The sequence below is a fragment of the Spodoptera frugiperda genome, chromosome 9 (assembly GCF_023101765.2).
Source record: "Spodoptera frugiperda isolate SF20-4 chromosome 9, AGI-APGP_CSIRO_Sfru_2.0, whole genome shotgun sequence".
Classification (NCBI taxonomy): Eukaryota; Metazoa; Arthropoda; class Insecta; order Lepidoptera; family Noctuidae; genus Spodoptera; species Spodoptera frugiperda.
In genome coordinates, this window is record NC_064220.1 from 2,314,151 (window position 1) to 2,338,216 (window position 24,066).

At 35.7% G+C, this 24,066-nt stretch overlaps 2 protein-coding genes across 2 annotated transcripts in view; one reads left to right on the forward strand and one right to left on the reverse strand.

Moving 5' to 3' along the window:
• The window catches only part of LOC126911013 (uncharacterized), a 43,982-nt gene extending 35,973 nt beyond the window's left edge, over positions 1–8,009 (reverse strand). Inside the window, exons 1-3 of the mRNA XM_050695749.1 lie at positions 7,315–8,009; positions 2,844–3,000; positions 1,733–1,815 (exon numbers count right to left, since the gene is read on the reverse strand). Of these exons, the coding sequence (XP_050551706.1) occupies positions 1,733–1,815; positions 2,844–3,000; positions 7,315–7,713 (639 nt within the window). The 5' untranslated portion in view covers positions 7,714–8,009. The remainder of the gene's footprint in view (positions 1–1,732; positions 1,816–2,843; positions 3,001–7,314) is intronic.
• A 1,773-nt stretch (positions 8,010–9,782) lies between these two features.
• LOC118271354 (uncharacterized) lies at positions 9,783–20,917 on the forward strand. The gene is made up of 4 exons (XM_035587427.2): positions 9,783–11,279; positions 13,477–13,597; positions 18,113–18,238; positions 18,779–20,917. Exons 1-4 carry the CDS (start codon positions 10,168–10,170, stop codon positions 18,989–18,991), a joined length of 1,572 nt encoding a protein of 523 aa, XP_035443320.1. The 5' UTR covers positions 9,783–10,167; the 3' UTR covers positions 18,992–20,917.
• The last annotated feature ends 3,149 nt before the right edge of the window (positions 20,918–24,066 follow it).

Sequence of the window (24,066 nt, forward strand, 5' to 3'; positions counted from 1 at the left end):
CTGCAATGACAGCGAGCCCAGCCCTCGGTTGCGACAGTCGTTGCTGCCATTCCGCCATGAAAAGTACAAACCGCTAGAGGCTCCATTTTGTTTGTTCCCAAGAGCATATTATTTGATCGCGCGACGATCTCCGGCCACCGTAAGTGCGGGTCTGCGGACGGCGAGTAGGGGTAGCTCGCCGCCCGACCAGATCCAGACCCGTGCGTCAAGAAATCAAGTTGTTTTATTAACAAGAACAACAATATATAATAATAATCTCCGAGCACCACTTAGCCATAAGTTTCGGTATGCATGCAGCAAAATTGTATTATCATATTTACAAAGAAATTCATATCCAAAATCAGTATATTCTCACGAACCGTCCTACAAGTAAAAAATGTGTAGTTCTTCCTTTGAGGAGCGAAAATATTATGTTATGTAGCTATGTTACGTACAGTATGTTACAATTTATTTAACTCGGTTTTATGCAACTTTCATCTCAGGCAAGTCGGTGTTGCATAAAATTAACTAGCAGCAATTCCTAGCCATTTTGTTGCCTTTCGGTTTATCCACATAAAAAGTTAAACGCAGAAAACCTATTTCAATATTGTATCAGTTAAATAAATAATGTGTCCTTGTTTATACTCTATATGAAATATACATACAGGACTATAAGTGGCCACTTTACTAAACTTACGATCTTACGGAATGCCGATGCCAAAAATCCGAGTGACAGTGGCATCGGCAATCCGATTATTAGCAATACGAACGGTGCCGATACAGCGGACACAGTCTGAAAAATTAATCCGTCTGATGCATGCGATGCTTGCGATGCAGGCCTGGCCTACGAGGTATGTAGATGCATGGACGTTTACTTTAATTAAGGATTAATTGAAAAATATGCTTTGACTTTGACTTTAAGTTGACATTTTACCTAAATTGTTGCCATTTTTAGACGACACATCTGTTCAGACTTAACCTTCTGTCCAAATAACTTTCATACACAAAGACGGCGCGAATACCTTGTGCGATTATTTAATTTCTTGAAAGAGCAGCGCTGAAATAGCTTGCAGAACTATCAACGTAGTTTATGGCGACGGTATGCGAACAAACTCGAAAAGTTCACGATTTTAACTTTATCTTGCTAACACTATAAACATAGTTTGTGTGTTTGTTTGCCATGTTTTTAAGTGTTTGTTTTTCAATCGGACTAAGTAGTTTGGACTTGTTTGTGTAGGCATAAACATAAATGGAAGATTAGGTAGAGACTATTTCTTAAATTAGGTATATTTTCTAAATTCTGTGTACTAAACTGTTGAGAATATCGTAGTTGAAAACAGGCTAGTTTTCTACTAGTCAAATTCAATACTTTTTTCGAAACGTCAAAAATGATTATTTTCTATGAATTTTGTATGAAATAGTACGTTATGACGTCATCAGATTTTTACGTCAAATAGCAGACTGATTTCTAAAAACTAGAAACATAGCTAGAAAAAATCGTTTGATTATTTTTGAATATTTTATTGTATTGAATAGTCGAAATAATTTATTTTTGACTGAGGAAACTACCCAATTTATCTATAAGATTTTGTGATCCTCGTATTTGAAAAGTTATTCCGACAAGTTTTTGTCCGGAGAACATATTAATGTATGTTCCATTATTGTTTAAATTATCTTTTAACTAGTATTATTTTTATTGTAGACATACATACAGTTTAAATGATGTAGATTTTGCATCTAACACAATTTATACCTGTCTCAGTTCCGTAGCCAGGCTGACGACGAGGTATTTCTGCTCTTTCTCAAAATCCTTATACACTTTCATTTCATATGGACCTGCAAAATAAAGCAACTTGTATTATAAAGACACTTGTATTGTTCAAATAAAACAATACCTGTGTATTTCTCAAAACCATTATAAGAACGAGTAGGGTACGTCCATTCCGTTAACTTTTTTACCAGTTGTGTGCTTAATATCGTTTGTGTGTTTGTGTCTTTAATTTGTACTAGTTCATCCCGCGCGGCTTCACCCGCTCTGCTCACCTCCTCTAGGTCGTAGCATGATATTTTATAGCAAAGATAATTATTCAATTCGGAAAAGTAGTTCCGGAGATTAGCACATTCAAAGAAACAAATATACGCTTCAGCTTTATTTAGTGTAGATTAAAAAAAAAACACCATTTTATTGAGTCCTAAAATTCTCAACACTTATCAGCAGGCATTAGTTTTAGTTCAATGAAACAAAATCATTAGCAATAATCGGTCGATATCGTAAATTAGTTAAAGGTAGGTTATGTGGGCGTCTAGTGGCTAATAATAATATGATGACGCTCGCTGGTAAATTTAATTTTGGTGGTCAGTAAAATTATGCTAATGTGTGTTTATTCTGTAATAATTATAGTTGTAGTTAATAGGGACGCTGAAGGGGTATGGAAATTATAAATATATTTAGTCCGTCAGTTAGGTAAAGAAAAAATATTCGAAACGTATTATTTTATTGAGATAACAACACTTAAATAAAACGAATCAAAATGTAAATAGGAGTGGGAGCAAATACGTCATTTCTACGTATAAAACGTACCCAGAAGTGACGTCTCACAATATTTCAAATCAATATATCTTAGAAAGTATTGGTTTCCGTAAGAAAATAAGAAATACGTGTCTAATATTTTAAAATAATAAAAATATGTCATGTACCTTATTGAAGTGTATTATACAGGTACAATAAATATTGGTTAGAATTATGTTAAAAAAAAATGTATGACAAGGGCACGGACCAAGAGTCCGTGGAGAACTAATATAAATAGAATAAAAAAAGATATGATGACGCTGAAAGACCATTAAAACATGGAACAAAAAATTACCTTCAAACGAATGTATGACGAATACCCAAATAACGGCCCAGAGCACCAGCATACTGCACAACCCAAGTTGGCAGAGAGCACATCGAAGGATCACAGATGTAACAGACTCCTCAGGGAGTTTTGGAAGGGGGTACAATCTCAACCATGCATTCGAAACCTGGAACAATAGCAGGGTTAATGAAAATTGTTTTGGCTAAAGCTATCGTATCCAATTGGGATTTGGAAACTTGGCTGGTACTGAGGAGTTGAAATCGATAATGTTGGTTTGTTGGGGGGTTATGTTGAATTGTATGCTTTTCTGTATAACGAATACCATTATTACTTGTGTAAGTATTTTTAATGTCTATTTTTTAGTAGGTACTTAAAGTTTGTTTTAGTTCTGGAATTGATATACATATAAGAATTGTATCAGTCATTAATAATTGGAAAAAAAAAAAAATTGTAAATGTATCATATTTAATAAATGGTTTGAGTTGCATGTTAAGTACCGATCTTTATTCAATTTAATAAAAGCCCGACCACCTTTGGCAATTAATTACTACTATGTTATGTATGTGGAAGAAAATTTATGAACAAAGATGGATTTGCTAACCATATGAGAGTTCATGATAGACAACATAGAAAGATTATTATTATTCAACTTGGTCAAAAACGAAGTTGACTTGTTTGTGACTATGAATGCCTTTCATTATCCCCAGGAGGTCAATAACTCACTCATGTATTTTGAACCTACTTTGATAAGGCGCATTTATGTGAGGGAGTGGGAGCCCTACGTCATAGCTATGTATAAAGAGTACTGCGACGTGACGTCATGTGACATTTCAAGTATATCATTATTTCTGGTAACGTCAAGAACAACATTTTTATCCGTAGACATAGGCAGAGGTACTTCTCCCCATATAAGTTATGTTATAAGTCCCATATAATGGGGGATGAACCTATTGGTTTATAACATTGGATTTCAGTCATGATCTTCCCACTGCAGAGCAAAGGTCTCCCTCCTCCTATTGGTATAAATATTATGTATGTTAGGAAAAACCTACATTTGTTTGCAAAAGTATCTGATAGACACAACTATCAAACTAGACATAAGGATAGATTAAGTCAACCATTTTTTAGATTGTCAAAAATAAGTAAGACATTTATGGGATTCTGTGTTAAATGTTATAATAGAGTTCCAATGGAAATACAGAATCTAAATGAATCAAAATTTAAACTATGTATTAAAAAAACGTTATGTAGACAAGCATACTACAAAGTAAACGATTATATAGAAGATAAAAATGCTTGGAGGCAAGCTGGTCCGGCTCCACAGGAGAACGAAAAAAATGTAGTAATATAACCATGTTATTTAGATGTGTTCTGTACGTTATACAATTATTGTAAATGTGAGAGCCCTGTAATTAACTGAAATCAAATTAGACTAGTAGAATGCATTTATGGGTAGTTCTTCAGAGACAAAATTTTCGATGTCTTTGGGAATATTTTTGAAACCAACTAACAAAACGGCATGTTATATTTTTTTTAGTATAGTTTAGCTATATCAGTTACTAGGACAAATAATATTTTTTAAATAATTGCAGTCTAGGTACAAAATAGATTTTTTAAAGCTTGTTCTTCTGATTCATATGGTGTGTCCGTTTGCCATTTTCCGGAACAAAGTAGTCGATTTCGCATTTACCCTTTGATACTTCAATATAAAGTATAATTACATCGAAAGGAGATGAGTTGTCCTCTTCAAAAAAAAATATGCATTCGTTATAACTATGTTAGTTTGATTATAAATAAATAAATAAGAAGTGTCCGGCGTATAATACTGATTAATATGGCGTAAGCTACGAATGACCATAGTTAGTCGGGTATTAATAATGAGAGTCTGGCTTCCTGTGCGGAGGGAAACCAGGCGTACAACGGACAAGCTAGAAGGCGGACGTGCGGTTGGTTGGCTTAGATCCAGGTGTTACTAAGATAAATATCTGATTCATCTGTGTTTGGTTTACATGGCATCCTGATTACAATGCCTATTTTATAAAATTTACTTTACAGTTTTAAAACTTCAATCTATGTTTCGTGTGAAGCTTTTTGGTTATACATTCGTGTAGAAAAATGATAAGAATGAAGTCTGTATATACGATGAGTTATGCATGATTGTAAGCAAAATCCTGATTCATCTGTGCCTGATTTGTAAGGTCAAAACCGCATATAAATCATAAAATAATGCTCTTGTTGCGTTGTCCATTTTTTTACTAGTCTTATTTTTAAATTAACTTAGCTATAAATGTTATAGCTACAATTTAAAAACTTTTTTTGAGGAATGTAATTAATATGAGTCTGAAATTGCTAATCCGCCCTGAGCAAGCGTGATGATGAATGCTCGTGACTTCTCTGTGCGAAAGTACTCGAAAATGGTATGCTAACAATTAAAATAAATACAGAGCTCATTTACATACAATTTTCAATTGTTCAACAGATTCATCTGTAACAATTTCTGATTCATCTGGGCAGAAAATATTCAAACGTCGATATCTCGAAAACTATTTTTTAAAAACGAGTCCCTCATTCGAATATACGTTATTTTATACATCTATTTTCATATGAACACGTGTTACAGATCTTAAAGTGGAATTAAATTTTGGCCATATGAATCAGTCGAAGAATCAAATTTCGAAGAACTACCCTTATGTCAGCTTGGAGTTGTCATGCTCACTCAAAGGTCTCACTGGCGGTGGCACGGGCATTGGATCGCTCGATTCCCTGCAACATGGTTGAGTTGGGCGGTGCTGGTGTACGTGTCATGTTCGTGAACGGGCGCTGTCAACTGGGACTGGTCAGCTCCGGACTGCATTATTTTTTATTGTCCTCTAGGTTATTTTCTTTTTCTGTCGCTTGGACTATATATTAGTTTTACATTGTTCTCACATAGTTGAAGTAATCGAAACAATGTAACCAAGAATTGTATTGTAAATCTGATTGAAAAAGAGTAACCTATGGAGTTTCTTGCTCGTTCTTCTCCATAGGAATCTACACTTTGGAACGAGCAAATAGCTTCACTAGAGGACTGACCGACAGACAGACGTTATTAATATTATTAAATTTGCTTTGACGTTCAAAAGTGCCTTCCTGGTCTATTTGAAATAAATGATTTTGACTTTGACTTTGACTTTGGTCTATATCAGGCAAATTCCACACACTGTACTTTTTTGCGTAATAATTTGCCCAACGCGATCTGGGAATTTATTTCAAGACTCCTTGCTTAGCAGTCGTATATGCGACCACTCGACCAATGAGACAGTCAGTAATTATTTAATATCCTTTAGTAGCATCACATATCACACACATCAACAGCGGAGCATAATCTCTCACGAAGGTTTGAACATCAATTACCCCGCTTGCTCTACACGGGTTGGCGATTTCAAACTTATATTATAAGCCCAAGTTTCCTCACGATGTTTTCTTTCACCGTTTGTCAGTCTCAGTATGTAAATAATAGAAAGTTATGTACTTTCTAAACTCGGAAAAAGTCGCATTGATACTTGACATTGGTAGGTTTAGAATAACCCGTACTCTCACGCATGAGAAGCGGACGTCTTAAACATCCGGACTAACACGACAATTTGACATACTAAAATAATTTGAACCACTCTCCTAATAGCTTTCTGTGGTCTTAAAACTACTCACAATACTTTTCTTCTTATACGAACAAAAATATGGAGCGTTTGTGTTACCTATTTACACTATAATTTGTGAAATGTTAAAATGGAGAGGTATTTTCTCACATTCCTTCCTAGCCGTAGGTAAGAGCGGAGTTATTTCAATTATGTGCTTGCTATGAAGTATGCTGTAAAGAAAATTCTAGGAAAATTAAGTTAACACGAAGCGCAAATGTGTAACCTTGTAGCGTCGTGAAATATTTCACGGGAACTTCGGTTAAAATATATGTACAAGAGTGACGCAACTATACTTAAGTTTTATACATATGTATGTATAAAACTTATATTACTTTCTTGATTGATATTCTTGCGTGGGAACGGGATAGAGTATTCTTATATAGAGTAATGAACAGTTAAGTTTACTATGTACTAAGTTTGCGGAAATTATCGCGATTGTTTATATGTAGTATATGATAAGGTAATGTAGACTTCAGTATATTATATACGATTTTATTTTAATGAAACTTTTATAAGTTTTAAGTAGTAGTGTTATACATACACTTATTCTTTATTGCTCAATTCACTATTTAGTTGTCTGACAAACAGGTTGAACAACTTTTTTTCTTATTTACTCAATAGTTAGAAGAAAATGTTTATTACAGTTGCAAAAGTACTACTACTATACCAAAGGTTATCTGTAAGAAATCACCATTTTGTGATAAGACCGCCCATTGTAGGTACGCATATTACTTATAATGTATGTAACCTAGGCTACTTAAATGTGTAAAATAAAGCATATATAAATAAATAAAAGTACTTACATTTTGTACCACAACAAATTCATCGTCAGCTTGAACCAATTTACTACTTCTATCTTCAACACCTTTTACCTCCCTTTTAGGCTTCCTATTTTCTACAGCACTTAACATATTACGGGAACCACTAAATCCATTATACACTTTTGTATCAACGAATCTATTTTTATCTTCGCTCCATCCACATCCACTAGAAACCTTATTGAGATATTTTCTTCTAACAGCTACACCATTAGTAGCATTCATTACTTTTCTCTTGACACAAATTCCATGACCATCTAGATTTAGTCTGCGATCAATTATAACTTTATTTGGCTTTATTTTGTTATTATTTCTCAACTTTCTATACAAAGGTTTAACGAAAATATTGTTTTTGAATTTTTGAACTCCCAATGTGCTCTTCATGTTTTCTCAGATTCGACTGAGGCTTTAGCAAAATTAGTTCCAAATACTGGTAGCGTGTTTCCAGTTCCCAAACACGTAACTTCTCATTAAAAGTTGAATGCAATTACACGCTGTACTTACGCCCAATTTTGCGATCTTTGTTCGAGGGTATAATTAAAATCTATTGCTGGGCTGTTCTTTTTGTTTTTAAAGAGAAAAATACTTCTTTTGGCCTTTAATAAATTTTGCCTTTATCGATTTTTGAGGGTTGAGTACGGGGGTTTGGTAAAAGTTTTATGGGTAGTCGATTTAACATTTTAATTCACTTTGGATTTTTTTTTCAATTAACCTATTGTAAATCAATGAGACTAATCACGTGATTACAAAGAGTTGATACATTGAGTTGATGAATGCAAAGAGTTCATATAGTTTCACTATCTCCGGCTATAATTACAGATATTATCTGATAATTATGATTAGGGTTACATTTGGTCCTATCTTTTGGTCTGGATTTATCATATCATCTTCAAAATGGTATTGGAAGCTTAATAGTTAATTAAAGAACGTAGTCTAGGAAGTTAGAAGAAAAGGAAAAAAATGTCGAGCTAGAGAATTAGCGCATCGGATACGTATTTTGGCTATCGAATACGAAGACGAAGTAATAGTATGGATATACTACTGTGTAATCACTTGTTCATGTATAGGTAGGTAATAAATTAATTTACACAGATTTAAAAAAAAGGTACACTACGTATGTTTTCTCATGAGAGCAATGAGATGTTTGTTGTGGCAGTCACATTTCGATAAAATTATTTACGTAGGTAATAGAGATTAAACTTACCTCTTAAACCATATAAACCACAACATAACATTACCGTATACCTGACGGAAACCAAGTCTTAAAACAGAAACCGAAATTAAACTCAATTTCTCACACGCGACAGCTGCATTAGCGAACACTAACCCAAACATCACCCACATCTGTCAAAACACAGATATCAAAACTAAAACAGATTTCTTATTCAAAGTTCACCTTACCGTATCAAAGTTTTGTAATATATTCATAAAGCCGTGTCCATATTAACATAGCCCGTGAACGTGGAAGAAACAAAGTTAAATTGAGTTCACGTCATGTGGTCTGTCACTCAGATCGGTAGCCGGCGCCGCCATAACAATTTCTAGAACTTTCTCTGGACTAAACTGAGCTAAACTTTGCCGTGTGGTTGACTATACTTGTCACCACTCTTGCTCTCGCCGCGGGTATCAGAAGAACCGATTGAAGGGACGAAGATACATCTGACAGAGGCCGGACAGCAGCTCTTTGATTGTGTGTAAACTGAGCGGAATGCTGCTCATGAATATGAGCCTCTAGCATGGCTATGAAACCTAGTCGAGTTCCTCGTCAAAACGTGAGTAAGCCGATACCATAAGAATTAATTTAGTATGTCTCACGAAAGTTACAATAAAATCATAGCTCTTTGATTGATTTGCACGTTTTTCAAACGATAGCCGTTTGATAATCGTGGTGATTATGGAAAACCCCTTATATGCAGACGAGACCCAGTAAACCCGCTAGGTAACACCAGAAAAAAACAGGCCGAAGGTCTTTAAATAAAGTACTTTTAAACCGTTAAACATACATACCTACATTGATACATTTAATCCGTTTTCCTACATACACATAAATTGATATGAAAAAACACGAATGTATGTTAAAGTTTCTGTCACGACATTCTAAAAATAGAATATGCAAACGAGCATATTGATTTAAATACCGTACGACAACTCGACATGAGGAAATAACGAGCTAACATTTGTATAGGAAACGAAGAAAACCAGTAAATTTTCTCTTACATTCCATTTTGGTCTTCCGAATTGTACCTATAAATATATAAGAAAGAATAAGTTGAAAAGAATTTAGTGATAACTTGTATAAATGAATTTAATATTTTTTAAATAATTTTATGATGTTTGGCGTATATCGCTAGAAAGAATTAACTAAAAACTTTTTTTATTTCGACAATAGAGAACGCATTTGTAGCAGTATGGCGGGAATATTGATTTCCCCATTGCGCACGCTGTCAGAGACCGGCGCGCGCACCAACTGTCAAACTGTGACGTTACCCACGGCTGAAGTAATCGCCAATTTGATGTGAAAATAACATAAATTTTGACAAATACTAGAAATTCCATGAACTGATTAAATTGTAATACAGTGATTTTGTTTTATTGTAGTCGAAATTCCAGCATGAAGTGAAGTTGTATAGAGATTGCTGTGAGTCCGGAAGTTTGCCGCAGTCCTTGTAATCTCATGTCATTGTCTTTTGTGTTGTTTACAAAAATTCTTCGTTCACAACATGAGATGAAATCGTATGAACCATGGTGTTTTTGTGCTTAGTGCGTTGAACATAGTGATACGAGGTAGAAACATGATCGATAGAAGTTCATTATAACTAAAAACAATGATAGATAAACATGTCGAGATGCCTGCGGATATTTCGAGCCTACTCCTTCAGGTTTACGAGGAGACACTCGACCATATTTCTTGGAGTGTTCTTCATACTCAGTGTTACTATAATCCTGCAGCTGTACGCATACAGGCACCACGAGCACCCGCACCCACCTCCCAGTGTCGGTGACTTTAACTATAGTCCAGGCGCCTTCTTGCGAGGTAAACAGCCCGGAAACATAAGTTACTGTCTCTTCAACTATGGCCTTCCTCATGGTCTAAATTGGAGCAAAATCTCAGTACTTCCGTCCCCAGAAACTGGAAGTAGGAGTGAGTATGGAGTCATATACAATGCCGTTCAAAGTATCACGTATATGAACGTCAGCAAAGTTGACGCGGTGACGTATGTTACTCAAGCGACACCTGAATTCTTGTACCATGTCGTGGAAATAGCGAAGTTTTGGGATGGGCCCATTAGCGTCGCCGTGTTCGTACCTGACTACGACTTAGATATTGCTATGCAGATATTGAACCATCTATGCCATTGCTATCCGATGATGGCTAAAGTTTCGGTTCATTTATTTTTCCCGAAACGAATAACGAAGCCAAGGTTGAGGACGTTGCAAGAAATACAGATGTCTTTAACCACTGTACCAACGCCGACATTTGAATCTTCCAATTTAAATGCTTCAGAACTTTTCAAACGGAAATTGGAGAATTACCGCAATTTGACTAACAATACGAGAGCAGAATACATTCAGAAAGCGAGAAAGAACAAAATTGAACGCATGATGATGAGGATACCAAACACAGGACCCCTACCGCCTCATATAAAATTCGAGGACTGTTCTAGTTCAGGTTTAGAAAATGTCCAAACGTACAGAAAAGTGAAACTAATGACGTACCCAATTAACGTCGGTAGGAACGTTGCGAGAAACGCATCGACGACCAATTATTTCTTAGTGTCTGATATAGAAATGGTGCCAAGCAATGGTTTGGCGACGAAATTTTTGAAGATGATTAGAAAGTTGATGGGTGATGAGAAGAGAGATTCTGGATGTGTGTTTGTGAAGACGGTGTTCGTGGTGCCACTGTTCGAGGTGGTGAGAGGAGAGCAAATACCTCGCAACAAAAGAAAGTAAGTTGATAAATAGTCTTTTAGTGCGACACAAAGGAATGCAGAGCGCGTACTTAGTGCTTGTGTACCTTTTGTTGCTATTGTTGTGGTCTTTGTCGCAAGAAGGTCGCTCTTTTCTTGTCACTGAATACTTTGAACTTTCATCCTTTGAGTAGTTTTGTAAGAGCTAGAGTTATGTACTCCATTTCACTCCAGTATACGTTGGATATTCGTTAATCCGCGTTCCATTGTGCAAGTCTCTCGCAGATAAAATGCAGGTGCTTGCTTTATGCTTTTGTTACATTTGCTTTGCGCTATATCGCACGTATTTGCCGTATCCTTCGTATGTCCTTATGATATTATCTTTTATGTTCTTTGAGTATGGAATCTGCTTAGTCTTTTAACGGTAAAAATATTTGGAAATACGCAAATGTATGTACCGAGACGAAGTTTCTGTATCTGAGGGATTAGTACGAGTTGGTTTTACGTTTGACAAAATCGAAACGAGAGCGTTCGGCGTTCGTACACCAACCAATCGGAGCGCCGAACGCGCTCTCGTTTCGTTTATTGTTCAACGTAATGCAAACTCGTATTAAAGGCACAGAGCGCCAAAGGCGCGGATAGTAGGTATTTTTGTTTCAACGTCCCTGAATATGGGGAAAAGAATGAAATTATTTTTCTAACACGGAGATTTATTACAGTTTGTTTATTAGCCTAGCGTAAAATAATGGAATATTAGAGAATATTTATGTTATGTTTTATTATCGTTAGTGTTGCTTTAAATACTCATAAAGGGAAAGTCCAATAGCTAAAGTCGGATCACGTACAACTTAAGAGAAAAAGAATTATGAGATCTGTGTACAACAATATTGTGGGGAAATGTATGATATATGAACTAGATGATATGTGATCAGAATACATTTTGGATGATGCTCATCTTTTGTCCAAATACTGACATTAAGTAGAATTGGATTAGCACTCATTGCCGACTTCTAGTTAAGAATAATACTAGCATAAGTATAACAATTGCTATTGTTTTTGCTGCAATAGACATGTTATATATTTCAAGGGATTAGATATAATAGAAAACACTTTGGGTGTCGCGTAAATCTGCGTTTTTTTTAAGAGACGTAAATCATCCAATGACTTCTCTCGTCTTGGGCCAAACGAGAGTGATCAGACTCTTACTGACCACTCTGTTTCTACTCCTGCTCTTCTAACCGGAGCTCCGGTAAACCCGCTAGGTAGTCCGCAGCTCCGGATCAGGCATCAGCCTTACTGGGCTCCATCTGTGGTGGTCTGAACGCGACGCGCCGCACGCACGGGTCTAGTTCTGGTCGGGTGGCGAGCTACCCTTACTCGCCGTCCGCAGACCCGCTACGATAGTACCTAAGCCGCTAAACATAATTTAATCGCCACGTCTGATAGCTTTTTCTTTGAAGGCGACAGTTTCAAGTTTGTCTTTCATACCAGGAAATAAGCAAGAAAAATAAGGATCCATTTGCATCGACCAAATTGTTTCCTATGACCAATAAAACTCCGTTTATTATTACCTCAGTGAGTCTTCGTACATTTTATGATACAAACGTGCCATCTTCAAAACTTACTACTTACTGTTTTCTTTATTTCAATTTTATCGTAAGACAGATGTGTTCTTGTATGCAGTTGTAAAACGATCTTCGCATACACAAACATCAATATTTTTATGTTGCTTCAATTTTATTATGTTGCTGCTGCTAGTGCGGTTTCACCCACTCTGCTCGGTTTCTGTTGATGGTAGCGTGATGCTTTATAGCTCTTTCTAGATAGTCCATTTATAGAGCTTTCCCTCGATAAATGGACTATCCAATACAAAAAGTATTATTCAATTTGAGCCAGTAGTTCCATAGATTAGCGTGTTCAAATAAACAAAATATTTACCTCTATATATAAAAAAATACACTAAAGATGTGCTAAGTGGATGTCCTTTCGGTAGTTTTTTATGGAATAAACCGTTAAACGAGCATACAGATCTCCTGATGGTAAGCAATCGCCGCAGCGCTGCCCATGGACACTCGATTTGGGGTAATCGGGTTTCCAGTAACAGTCACACAATGCAAGCGTTGTTTCACGCCAGTTTTCTGTGAGACCGTGGTATAACTCCGGTCGAGCCGGCCCATTCATGCCGAAGCAGGGCTCTCTGTAAAGTTACTCACCACTTTTATTGTTTTCTGTCCAGGTTGATTCAGATGATAACTGCGAACCGTGCTACGTACTTCCACCAGCACGTGTGCCCACATTGCCAGCGGTTTCCAGGGTTACAGACCTGGTTACTAAGACCTGAACGAGATGTGGTGGAGGTAAGAATACATTTCTTTTACCCGACTGCTTACAAGTGTGTTATATGTTTTTACCTGACTAGATGTATGAATTAGTATGAGGTTACGAACACTGAAGAAGTATTCGGCGGTCTGATTGGATGATTCATTCGCGTCGACCAATCAGAACGCCGAACACTATAGTTTTATTAGTTTAAACGTAAAGCCTCATACTAAGGTTACAGACGTATAATTGTGATGGAAGCTGAAGAAGTATGTAAGGATCGTAATAGGTGGCGTTTTTTAGTTTCCGGACACTTCTACCCCTTATGGGAAACGAATGACTTATTGTTCTTGTGATCATAAGAGATTTCATGGCAGAATTATTTGATTATGATCTTTAAGTTGAAAAATGTTCTATTATTATTTTAGTAATTTCAGATTTGATTAGTTCAGATTCTGAACACTAAACCCTCAGCTCAATACCGCAATTGCAATTTGGCGTTTCTAATTGAGTCTGCCAGTAGTTCAATTGATTTTCAGATAGTAAATGTATTTTAAAACCGAATCGATAATTTAGACTGCCTTATTGGTCGAGTGGTTGCAAGTGCGACTGCCATGTCTCGGGTTCGATTCCCGGGTCGGGCAATCTAACACTGGGCATTTTTCGGGTTTTCAAAAATTTTTCAGAGCACGGAATCTGGAATTGTGTCCAGTATATGGCAATAGGCTCACCCCCTATTACATGGGACTTATAACACAAATGGAGAAAACTAGGTGTACCTTAGTTATACAGTGGCATTACGTGCCATAACGTACACATCTGCCTACACCTTCGAGGATAAAACGCGTGACGATACGACGTCGAAAAGTTAATACCTTGTTCGAATCTCAATGAAGTAATAACAAGCATTGAAGGCAATAGCTATAATTTAGAGTTATCGCAATTCATATCGCCAATATAGTGTAGTTTACCTTCGGTGGAGATTAAAAGCTACTCAGAATTAATCGCTCTTAATCTAGAACAGTGTTGTCGAGGGTTTATCAATATCAGCTCACAACGTAACTAATAATATACTAATGTATACTTCTAGCACAATTCTACCCGCCCATTCTGAGAATAATAATTTTGTTGTTTATATTTATGTAGATTAGAGTCCAAAATGGAATGTCTAGACAAAGTTTGAAATTATAGACGATCGTTTTCGGTATTTGAAATATATGGGATTGATATTACCTTCTCAAATATTGCGATACATAAAATTCAAACATTTATAATACACTAGCGACCCGTCCCAGCTTCGCACGGGTGCAATGGTGATATATTATTTATGTATTATAGATATAAACATTCTTTTTGAATCACTCTATCTAATAAAAAAAACCGCATCAAAATCCGTTGCGTAGTTTTAAAGATTTAAGCATACAAAGGGACATAGGGATAGAAAAAGCGGCTTTCTTTTATACTATGTAGTGATTTTATAATACTGCGGTGTACAAACATAGTTACAGAAAACGTATATATTACCTGTGTGGCGATACATGACAAGTGACAGATGACAGAAGTCGCACATAAACGATCGACAAAAACAAATCAACGGATGACGTCATAAACCCTACATCGTACATATTAAGTTTACATGCGAATAAGCATCACCTCGCCTAGTTGGAGCCTCCTTTTCTTAGGGGATTTTACTCTCTGTTCCCTAAACCTGTATGTATCTCAAGTATTTCCAAAAATCATGAAATCTATTTCACTCCTGTTTTTGGAGAACCAAAAACGTTCTCAGTAATCTTTATTTATTTTTTCTTGAACTGAAGAAACTTTACAATGTAGCTTATACAGAAGTACGAGCGGAAGAAATTTACTTTTTTTTTATGAAACAAGCCGGTAATCGAGATGACGTATTACCTGATGGTAAGCAATCGCCGCCGCCCATGGACACTTGAAACACCAGAGGCGTTACAAGAGCGTTGCCGGCTTTTTGGGAGTTAGGAATTTAAGGCTTGTTGTTCGGGAATCGGGGATGGGGAAGATTGGGAAGGGGGGAATTGGGCCTCCGGTAACCTCATTCACACAACGAAACACAACGCAAGCGTTGTTTCACGTCGGTTTTCTGTGAGGTCGTGGTATCACTCCGGTCGAGCCGGCCCATTCGTGCCGAAGCATGGCTCTCCCACATTTATGCAAATACGTTTGCTCCGGAAACATTGGCACTTGATTAGACGCTCAAAACTTTTAACACGAGCGACGTCTTGGACTAACACTAGTTGTTTAGTAACGGCTCAAGCGATTAGTGTTCAAACTTAGAGAATTCGATCAATTAGGTTCATGCCTTCGCCCAAGTTATAAGGATCATCTAACGGCTTAATGAAATGCAAACTAATCGTAAAGATCGTAAGGTCTATAATTGATTGAGCTTAGAAATAGGTATCTTGATACCTATTTCAGAAAATGTAATACCCTGTCAAAATCTATTTACCTGGCATTGATGGATCCTTATACACATTAAGTAGACAGATACATATTTGCTTTCGCGCGTTACATTAGAATGATGGATAAATACATATTGGGTTGCTTACCTCTGAAAGTACTTACGTAGGTGTTTTTCGCAGTATTTTTCTATAATTTATTTTCGGATTTTATTTATAACTTTTAAAAGTAATTTTATTTTTATAAATTAGGGTTGAGATGTATTTGGAAATGGTCTAGAATAATTCGAATGCCTTTCGAATACGAGTAGTTTTCGTAATCAAAAACTATTTGATGTATCACTTATTATATATATTTGATGGAAGTCAAATTAAAAGTATCTACTTAACGTGAGGGTTTAAGAAATTTGTAAACGAATATATACCCAATTACTTAAGATATTAACATGTATTGTGGTAGATTATTATCGTTTTGAGAAATCATCGTGACAAAAGCAAACTTGTTTTCCATAAATGGAAAATATTTCAAACAGGAGTGTCACCCACAGGATGGGAGGTCGGTAGAGTGACGAGCCCTCCGTTTGTCCCATTATGGACACTTATTTGTTCTTAAAGATATTCACGTGCTTGGCAACTGACTTTGATTAATGGGATATGGAGAGCTATATCCTTTGTGTTGAAGGGAACTTACTATAGATAGGTTAATGCTTAAATCTTTGACTGCCAATAGAAAACTGTTTAAGGCAAAGGCGGTGACTACCACGGTGTTTAATATATTAAGAGATTTCTAATGGTCAAATTATTTTAGAGGAGTTTAAAAGACTTTTCTAGTCAGTTGTGTGCAAAGAAAATTATATTTATTTATTTATTTACACTTCTGTATATAATATACGATGGTAGACTTAATGCCGTAATGACTGAGTTCACCATTGGGTGATGCAGAACTGTCCAACAGTAGGTGTATCGAATATTAGTGTGATCGATCGATTATATTAAATACACTTCGTTTATTTCACTATTACATGGGACTTTTAACTGAAAAGTGAGTGAAGGTACATTGTATAGCGGCATTACGTGCTGTAATGTGCACCTCTACTTATCCCTTCGGTGATTAAAGGTGTCACACGTTGCGACTGCGTTTATTATTTTCGTTTAAAAAAATCTCTATTACTTAGCACCTACTACAGTTCTAGATTACAATTGATTGATATAAATAAATTATCAAGATTGAGTACTATCGTATTTGCTGCACTGTCAACCCTCCACCATCTATCTAGTCCATATTCCATGCATCTCAATAATCTAATCCACATCTTAGTCATCATGGAATTCCATCCAACCTCACTCCGGACGTCAATCAACACATGCCGCGTCGAATCTCGATTCGAATCCCACAGACGCTACACCGCAGTCATCGCTCAATCAAATTCCAATTCCTACCAATGAGATTGCAACTAATTTAACGCTCCCAATCACGGCACAATCTTGTCGAGTGACAGCCATAGTTCTAACACATTTACCCGGTGGGGGGGGGGGGGCACCAATTCTCGCCTTCACCCGTCTCATGGCTCACCCCCCTTCTAATTGCCAACTAATTATCGAGAGCTCCCATCCTAGCCGAGCCACTTTACCGTATTAGAACGCTAACAGCCAGCTATAACTGGGCAGGTCCTAATTTCAACTTGTGGCTGTTATTGGGACCGTGTTTAAAGTAGTTCTGAACTTGTGGCGATGTGCAGTTACGGTCTTGTTAACTGTGTCATAGTTATTTTTATGGTTTGTTGTCTGGCAACAGTATGTTAGGAAAGGAGATGAAAGTTTATATGGAGAAATAAAGTTAAAGTTTTTTTTTATACTACAGTTTAGTAGAAGGTAGACGCGGGTAAAAAACGACTAAAAATTAAAATTAGGCTTTTGATTTTGCCGATGCATATTTTTTTTTTATATCGTCACCCCTTTTATCCGCCGAAAGGGTAGGCAGGGGAGCACATTATTGCATGTAATGCCACAGTGCAATGTACACCTTTCACAATTTATGTTGTTTCCCATGTAGTAAGTAGGTGGTGAGTCTATTGCCATATATTCTATACACAAATAAGTTCTAATAAAAACATATTGTTCCAGCCAATGCTAATAGCAAGGAGGGAGTATCCATACCATAGATGGGAGCCTCTTTACTTCGGTACCAACAAAGAGCCTTGGTACAGCGAGTCTCTGTGTTGGGAAGGTTTACAGGACAAAATGACGCAGGTAACTTAACACTTTAGAGACTGCGAAGCATCCCTTAATGGATTTTTGAAAGGTCTCTCAACGATTTTTCATTAAACCGTTAGGACCCTTTTTGGTTAAGTAAAAAAAGTTGTGTATAAGCCCTTCGTAATTTTAAGTTTAAAATTTTCTTGCTTCGTGAGGTGTAGTTATTTCAAGCAAGGTTTTTCATATTTGATATCTGGGTCGGTGAAAGTGTTACAATGTTTATTCTTTTTAGATTCTTTGTGCACTTTTTTGGATTTAGGAATGAATTTGTTTTTCGTATATGTATTTGACGTTAAGTATGTATTTTCTGGCACGTTTTTATATATTTTGTGTATGAGAAAAGATATACTTGTAAGATTGAAATATTTTTTTCTTCATAAGAATTCGATCTTGAATTTATATTTACCTTAGGTTTTACCACATTACCAACTAAAATTAAATGGCATATACATATACATATTACCTGAAAATCGAAAATCTTTCAGTCAAAGTTTTTTTTTTTAAATATTAATTCAGAATGTTTTTCCAATTTAGATGTTGGAGATGTGTCTACAAGAATACCGGATGGTAGTCCTAGATGGAGGATTCTTATCTCACGCAGCAATGCCAAGAATAAAGAAACATAGGAAAAGAGATGAGAAACAGAACTCGGCGCAGTACTGGAAAATTATCGAGTGGTTAAAGAAAAAATATGACGACAGGCAGGAATGTAAGCTAATGTGGGGTTCACGGCTGAAAAATAAGTGAAATTAATACAAAAAGCAACTGAATCAAAGATTTAAGAGTTCCTCAGGGAAGTATGCTCGGTCCTTCGTTAATTTGAAGAAGACGTAATATTGTAATGTTTTGAAACGCACAGAACTGATACACATTTTTTTACTTTAATTAAGAAGACCACGCTTTGTATGCTCTGATTGGTAAATATACAGAACAGCTTTGCCTTTTTATTGCACAGTGATAAGACATTTTCATTCAGATACTTTTGTGATTTATCTTAAAGCGTGTGATAAATTTCGTATAAAAGATTACGGAAACAAGAATACGTGTTATTTTATATAACAATGGCCTATAAATCTTTATTCAGATATGATTAGTCTTGATTTAAAGTTTAATTCTAACATCAATCTAAGACAGTGAATGTTTTTTATACCGAAATGACAAATATAACGTAAATCTTTTAATGTCTGTAATCGGTTGATCTGATTGCTACACACTGAACTCTTAATAGGATATTTGTGGAAAATCCTCAATATCAGTCTGAACCGAGATCGAGGTAGTCGCTCTTGCGACCATTGCTTGCAAAGTAAGGTTGATAAAAAAAACTGAGACGGGCTAAAGCTAAGGAGTTTCCTAGGCAAGTACCTCATTGCTGCTCCTTTATTTTTGGCGTAGCCATTACTGTATTGGCACCCATGTCTCACAGTGTCGCGGCATCCTCTTGTAACCTGGTACCCTAGGCGCTTACTTAGTCTGCCCTAGGGTTTTACGCTCTGAAGAAAAGTATACCAAATTATACAATGTGATAGGGGTGAGACTTCTAACCTGTTAAGGCTGAGTACTACATCTAATTTTATCGACAAAAGTCGGGGGTCGAAGGGGTCGAATCCCCTCCCCTTAAAAGTTAACCCCTCCCCCTAAAAGTTATGGCTATTTTAATATTTTTTTTACTTTTTTTGATATCAAAGGTTGTATGCGTCGTAGAAACAAAAAAAAAACGACAAACGGTAGCTAATAACCTTGGCTAACTAATTCATTACTTTTTTCATATGTTTGATAATGTTTTGGTGAGAAAAAAAAATCATTTGTGAATAATTTTTACCGAAAAAATCACTATTTTCCAATATTTTCAATTAGGGGTTCAACCCCCCATATTATTTTTTTTGTCGATAAAATTAGATGTAGTACTCAGCCTTAACGGGTTAGAAGTCCCACGCCTATCACATTGTATAAATTGGATACAAGTGCATGAGAATAAAAGGACTAAGGACCATCTAAAGTTGTCAGATAGCTGTGTTTGTTCAAATACATAGTTATTGTACTTGTCAGTATCAAAATCGAAGTAATATTATTTCAAAGGTATTTGTAATATGCCAAAGCTTATTGTGATATGTTGTTGTTATTCTTAAATTAATTTTGTTTTATGATGTTCTAATTGAGGTTGAAGATGTTTGTACCATTAATGATTTCCTTTTCGGCAAATATTTTTTTAATTCGGTTTGGTGCAATCGTTTGGGAGTTATGCGTATATATTTTGGCGATTTATTTTTGTAGGTTAGCTGTAAAATAACAAAAAATATTTTACTAGTTAAAACGAATATATCCTAAATGTACCTTTTAAAAAACTTTATGTTCCTAATTACATAAATACAGAGATGTTAAACATTGTACATTTAATTTATTAATGAAATATTTAATAGCGGTTTTATGTAAATCACGGCTTATTTCGTGGTCGTCTAAGAATGATTAACAGGCGTATATTAAAATGGAATTGTTTTTATTTCACTGGCTTTTATATATTTTATTCATGTTTGATAGAAATTATGATAATTTATACAGTTATTGCAGTGTTTAAGATGTTTATTGAAATGAAACCCCGCTGTAGAGCTGTATATACCACGGTCTTCTAATGTGGAAACTTCGTCCTAAATAAAGATTTTAATATTATTAGATGCATTCTTTGTTTTATTTTATTTACTAACCAATAATAGTTAATAATATTTAACTCTGATAGGACTTTTACTTTGATTTCAATTAATCATAAATTTGAACTTTTAATCAAATTTTACTAATATTAGAACTGCGAAAATTTGGGAGTATGTATGTTACACAATCACGTCAAAACGACTGAAGGGATCGGGATACAATTTGAAACACATGTAGATTATAGTAACTCCGGCTCTTCGAGCTGAAACCCCGGCAGCCAGTTTAGCTTAGCGCAGCTTTATGGTCTGAAATAAAAGGTAGCCTACTTCTTAGAAAAGAGGAGATGCCATAATGTGTTTCTAAAATAACAAAAAAAATTACCCTGCCTAATGATAAGTAAAAAGTTATTTGTAGTATGGGACCGCTAGATGATAAATAGAGAGAGGCGTAGTTTGTAACGTCCCGTGCTCCCAGTAAAGTGTCATGCATTATGTTATTTTAATGACATCTCTTTGTATTTGCTTCATTGTTATTATACCACCCAGGAGATATTATTATACTAATAAGCTTATTTGTATTAAACGCAAGTATGAAGTACTCCATTTTGTTTTAAAATAACATGCTAAAATGTTAGTACTAAAAATAACTGCAAAACAAAAATGTTTTACAGTAAAGCTTCCTTTGGCTTTTCTTTTTCTTTTAAGATGCAAGGAAACGAGTTGTAAAACGTTCATAAAAAACAATAGCAGTTCTCCGCACTATCAACACAAAGACACATTAAAACTTGCACTACTTAAAGAAGTTCCCTCAAAAATGTAAAAAGGGTAATAATGAAAATAAGGCCCAATTACCCCTCTTCCTAATCTTCTCAATACCCGATTCCCCAACAGCCCTGAAATTCCTTTCCCCAAAAAGGCTGACGACGCACTTGTTACGCCGCTGTTGTTTCGGGTGTCCATGAGCGGCGGCAATTCCTTACCATCAGATGATCCATATGCTCATTTACCGGCTTATTCCATAAAATTTTATAAATAAGGATAGGAAAATAAGCAATTTTTTTTTTCATTTAAGACATAAAACATTCTTAGCATTACTTGAACTTGAAGCAACAAAAGAACCAAAAAAGACCAAAACAATGTGTAAAGTCCAATTAATTGGGACCTTTTGTAATAACACTTGACATGATTTCTAACAGAGGGAAGGTCCCACGCCCTCTTCAACGTACCTCGATAATATCTGCGGAACGACCTTTTAATATATCTCATATCGCACTTTTATGAGGGAAACATTTTTGATGACCTTTTATTGTTTGTTTTGGGTACATTATGTGATTGGATTTATCGCCGGGGTTTGCAAAAGTGCTGTAATCCTCTGTTATGATACAAGTAAGGTAATATTCATGTCCTCTAGGTGGGGATAGAGGAATTAATAAGAATCAGGAAAATGTTGTTTCCATCAGTAATGTTAATAATTTGTGTCATATACGATACGCAAATATAGACTTTCATTTAAGTAACTTAATAGTATATTAGAAAAGCGAATCCACACGTACCAGCTAGGCTATACAAAGGCGGATAAAGGAAAAACTGCCCACAGCACTAAGCAAACACAATTCCATATATATGAGGAATCTTGTTTTTTATTTACTTTGTTTTATATAGAAGATGTTTACTCGGCCCGTCCAATAAATCCTTATAGCCTTTTTAAAGATATTTACTTTGGACGGCAACTAATAAGCTTCAGTGTGCAAAGATCACTTTTTGAGAAATTGTCTGGTCAAGTGGCCTGGTTTCTGCTCTAGTTGAAGTAATATTTCTTTCTTTTGTTTGTAGAACAGATTGTTCAATAGTTATTGTTTATTTTTCACCTATACTAATAAAATAAGGATGGAGTTTGTTGGTGTATTTGAATTGAATTTGGATTAGATTGTGGTCAATGCTCAAACCTTTTCCGTATGAGAAGAGACCTTTGGTTAGCAGTGGCTACTTATAGGCTGTTGATGTGATAACCAACACATATGTGTTGGATAGACAGAAGTGAATAAAAATAAAGTTTTTACCAGTTATGTTGGCTCATGTTAATCCCGGGCAAAATTTTAGACCACATACAATAATTGTGAGAGATAATGTCCAATAATACTTTGCCCTACTCACAAATCTAACCCGAGACCTCTTGTTCGTTTTAAGTTCCATTTAAAATTTACAAACAAACTTTTCAAATATCACCACCGACAAAATGTTAGTAGATAGCATTACAACCAGGAGTGCAGTTCTTGTTATCTTATTGGCGTAGGAAACATCATCCCTGCTTCTGTGACATTGTTCGTGGGCGACACATTTACCTATTCTCCTGCCTACCCTCTCTCCCCTTTTGTTATGATGAGCTACCCCTGCGCTACCCGGCACATAAACAAAAACAGCGCTCTATGTGCACGAAATATTAATTGGTTAAAATCATGCCTCTACGGTATTTTGAACGACAATGTTGAACGATAAATTGAAGGTTTTTCTATGTATGTGCAAATGTGCAGAAAGATAGGAAATGTATGGCGTATAATATATCTATTGAGATATTAACAATAGTCAATGGTAAGTAAAGTGCTTAACAAATCAATTCCCGTACCGTTCTTCTAGTTTTTTTTTTTAACGTTTATAAGTCTGCGTTTGGCCACCAACCCGTTTACTGCGTTTTAGTTTTAATATGATCAACGATTGTGGATATTCGATTATTGTTTCAATATCACGTTTGTGACCGAGGAAATCTGTGAGTGAGTAGACCCTTATACACTTTACTCTTTAAACTCAATTTTAATTAAAGTAAAGGCTTCTTCATTCAAATTCCAACGCTAACGTAACCGTCATAAACAATATCTTAAAGAATATTCTAGAAAAACTACTTCAATAGCAATCTTTCTCGCGTGTAATGTAAAATATAATGTATATATATTGGTTTTCATAATGTCTAACAGAAATTTCCCTGGAGGGTAAAATATCTGAGAAAAGGGGAAAGCGTTGAGTGGTAAAAAAATTGAGAAACAGCTCAAGGGAAACTGGTAGAAATCTCAATAAGTTGGGAATTGCGCGGTAAATGTCACGCTTAGAGGCTTTTGTAATAATTCCGGCGATATTATCATATTATTATGGGCGTATACTATTTTGATTTGATTTTTAATATCGTTT

Bases quoted from the DNA above. Each gene is read 5' to 3' on its own strand.
- LOC118271354 (XM_035587427.2), top strand. From the start codon at position 10,168: ATGTCGAGATGCCTGCGGATATTTCGAGCCTACTCCTTCAGGTTTACG. The intron at 13,598-18,112 runs GTAAGAATACAT...ATATTGTTCCAG, and splicing joins CTGAACGAGATGTGGTGGAG to CCAATGCTAATAGCAAGGAG. The intron at 18,239-18,778 runs GTAACTTAACAC...TTTCCAATTTAG, and splicing joins TACAGGACAAAATGACGCAG to ATGTTGGAGATGTGTCTACA.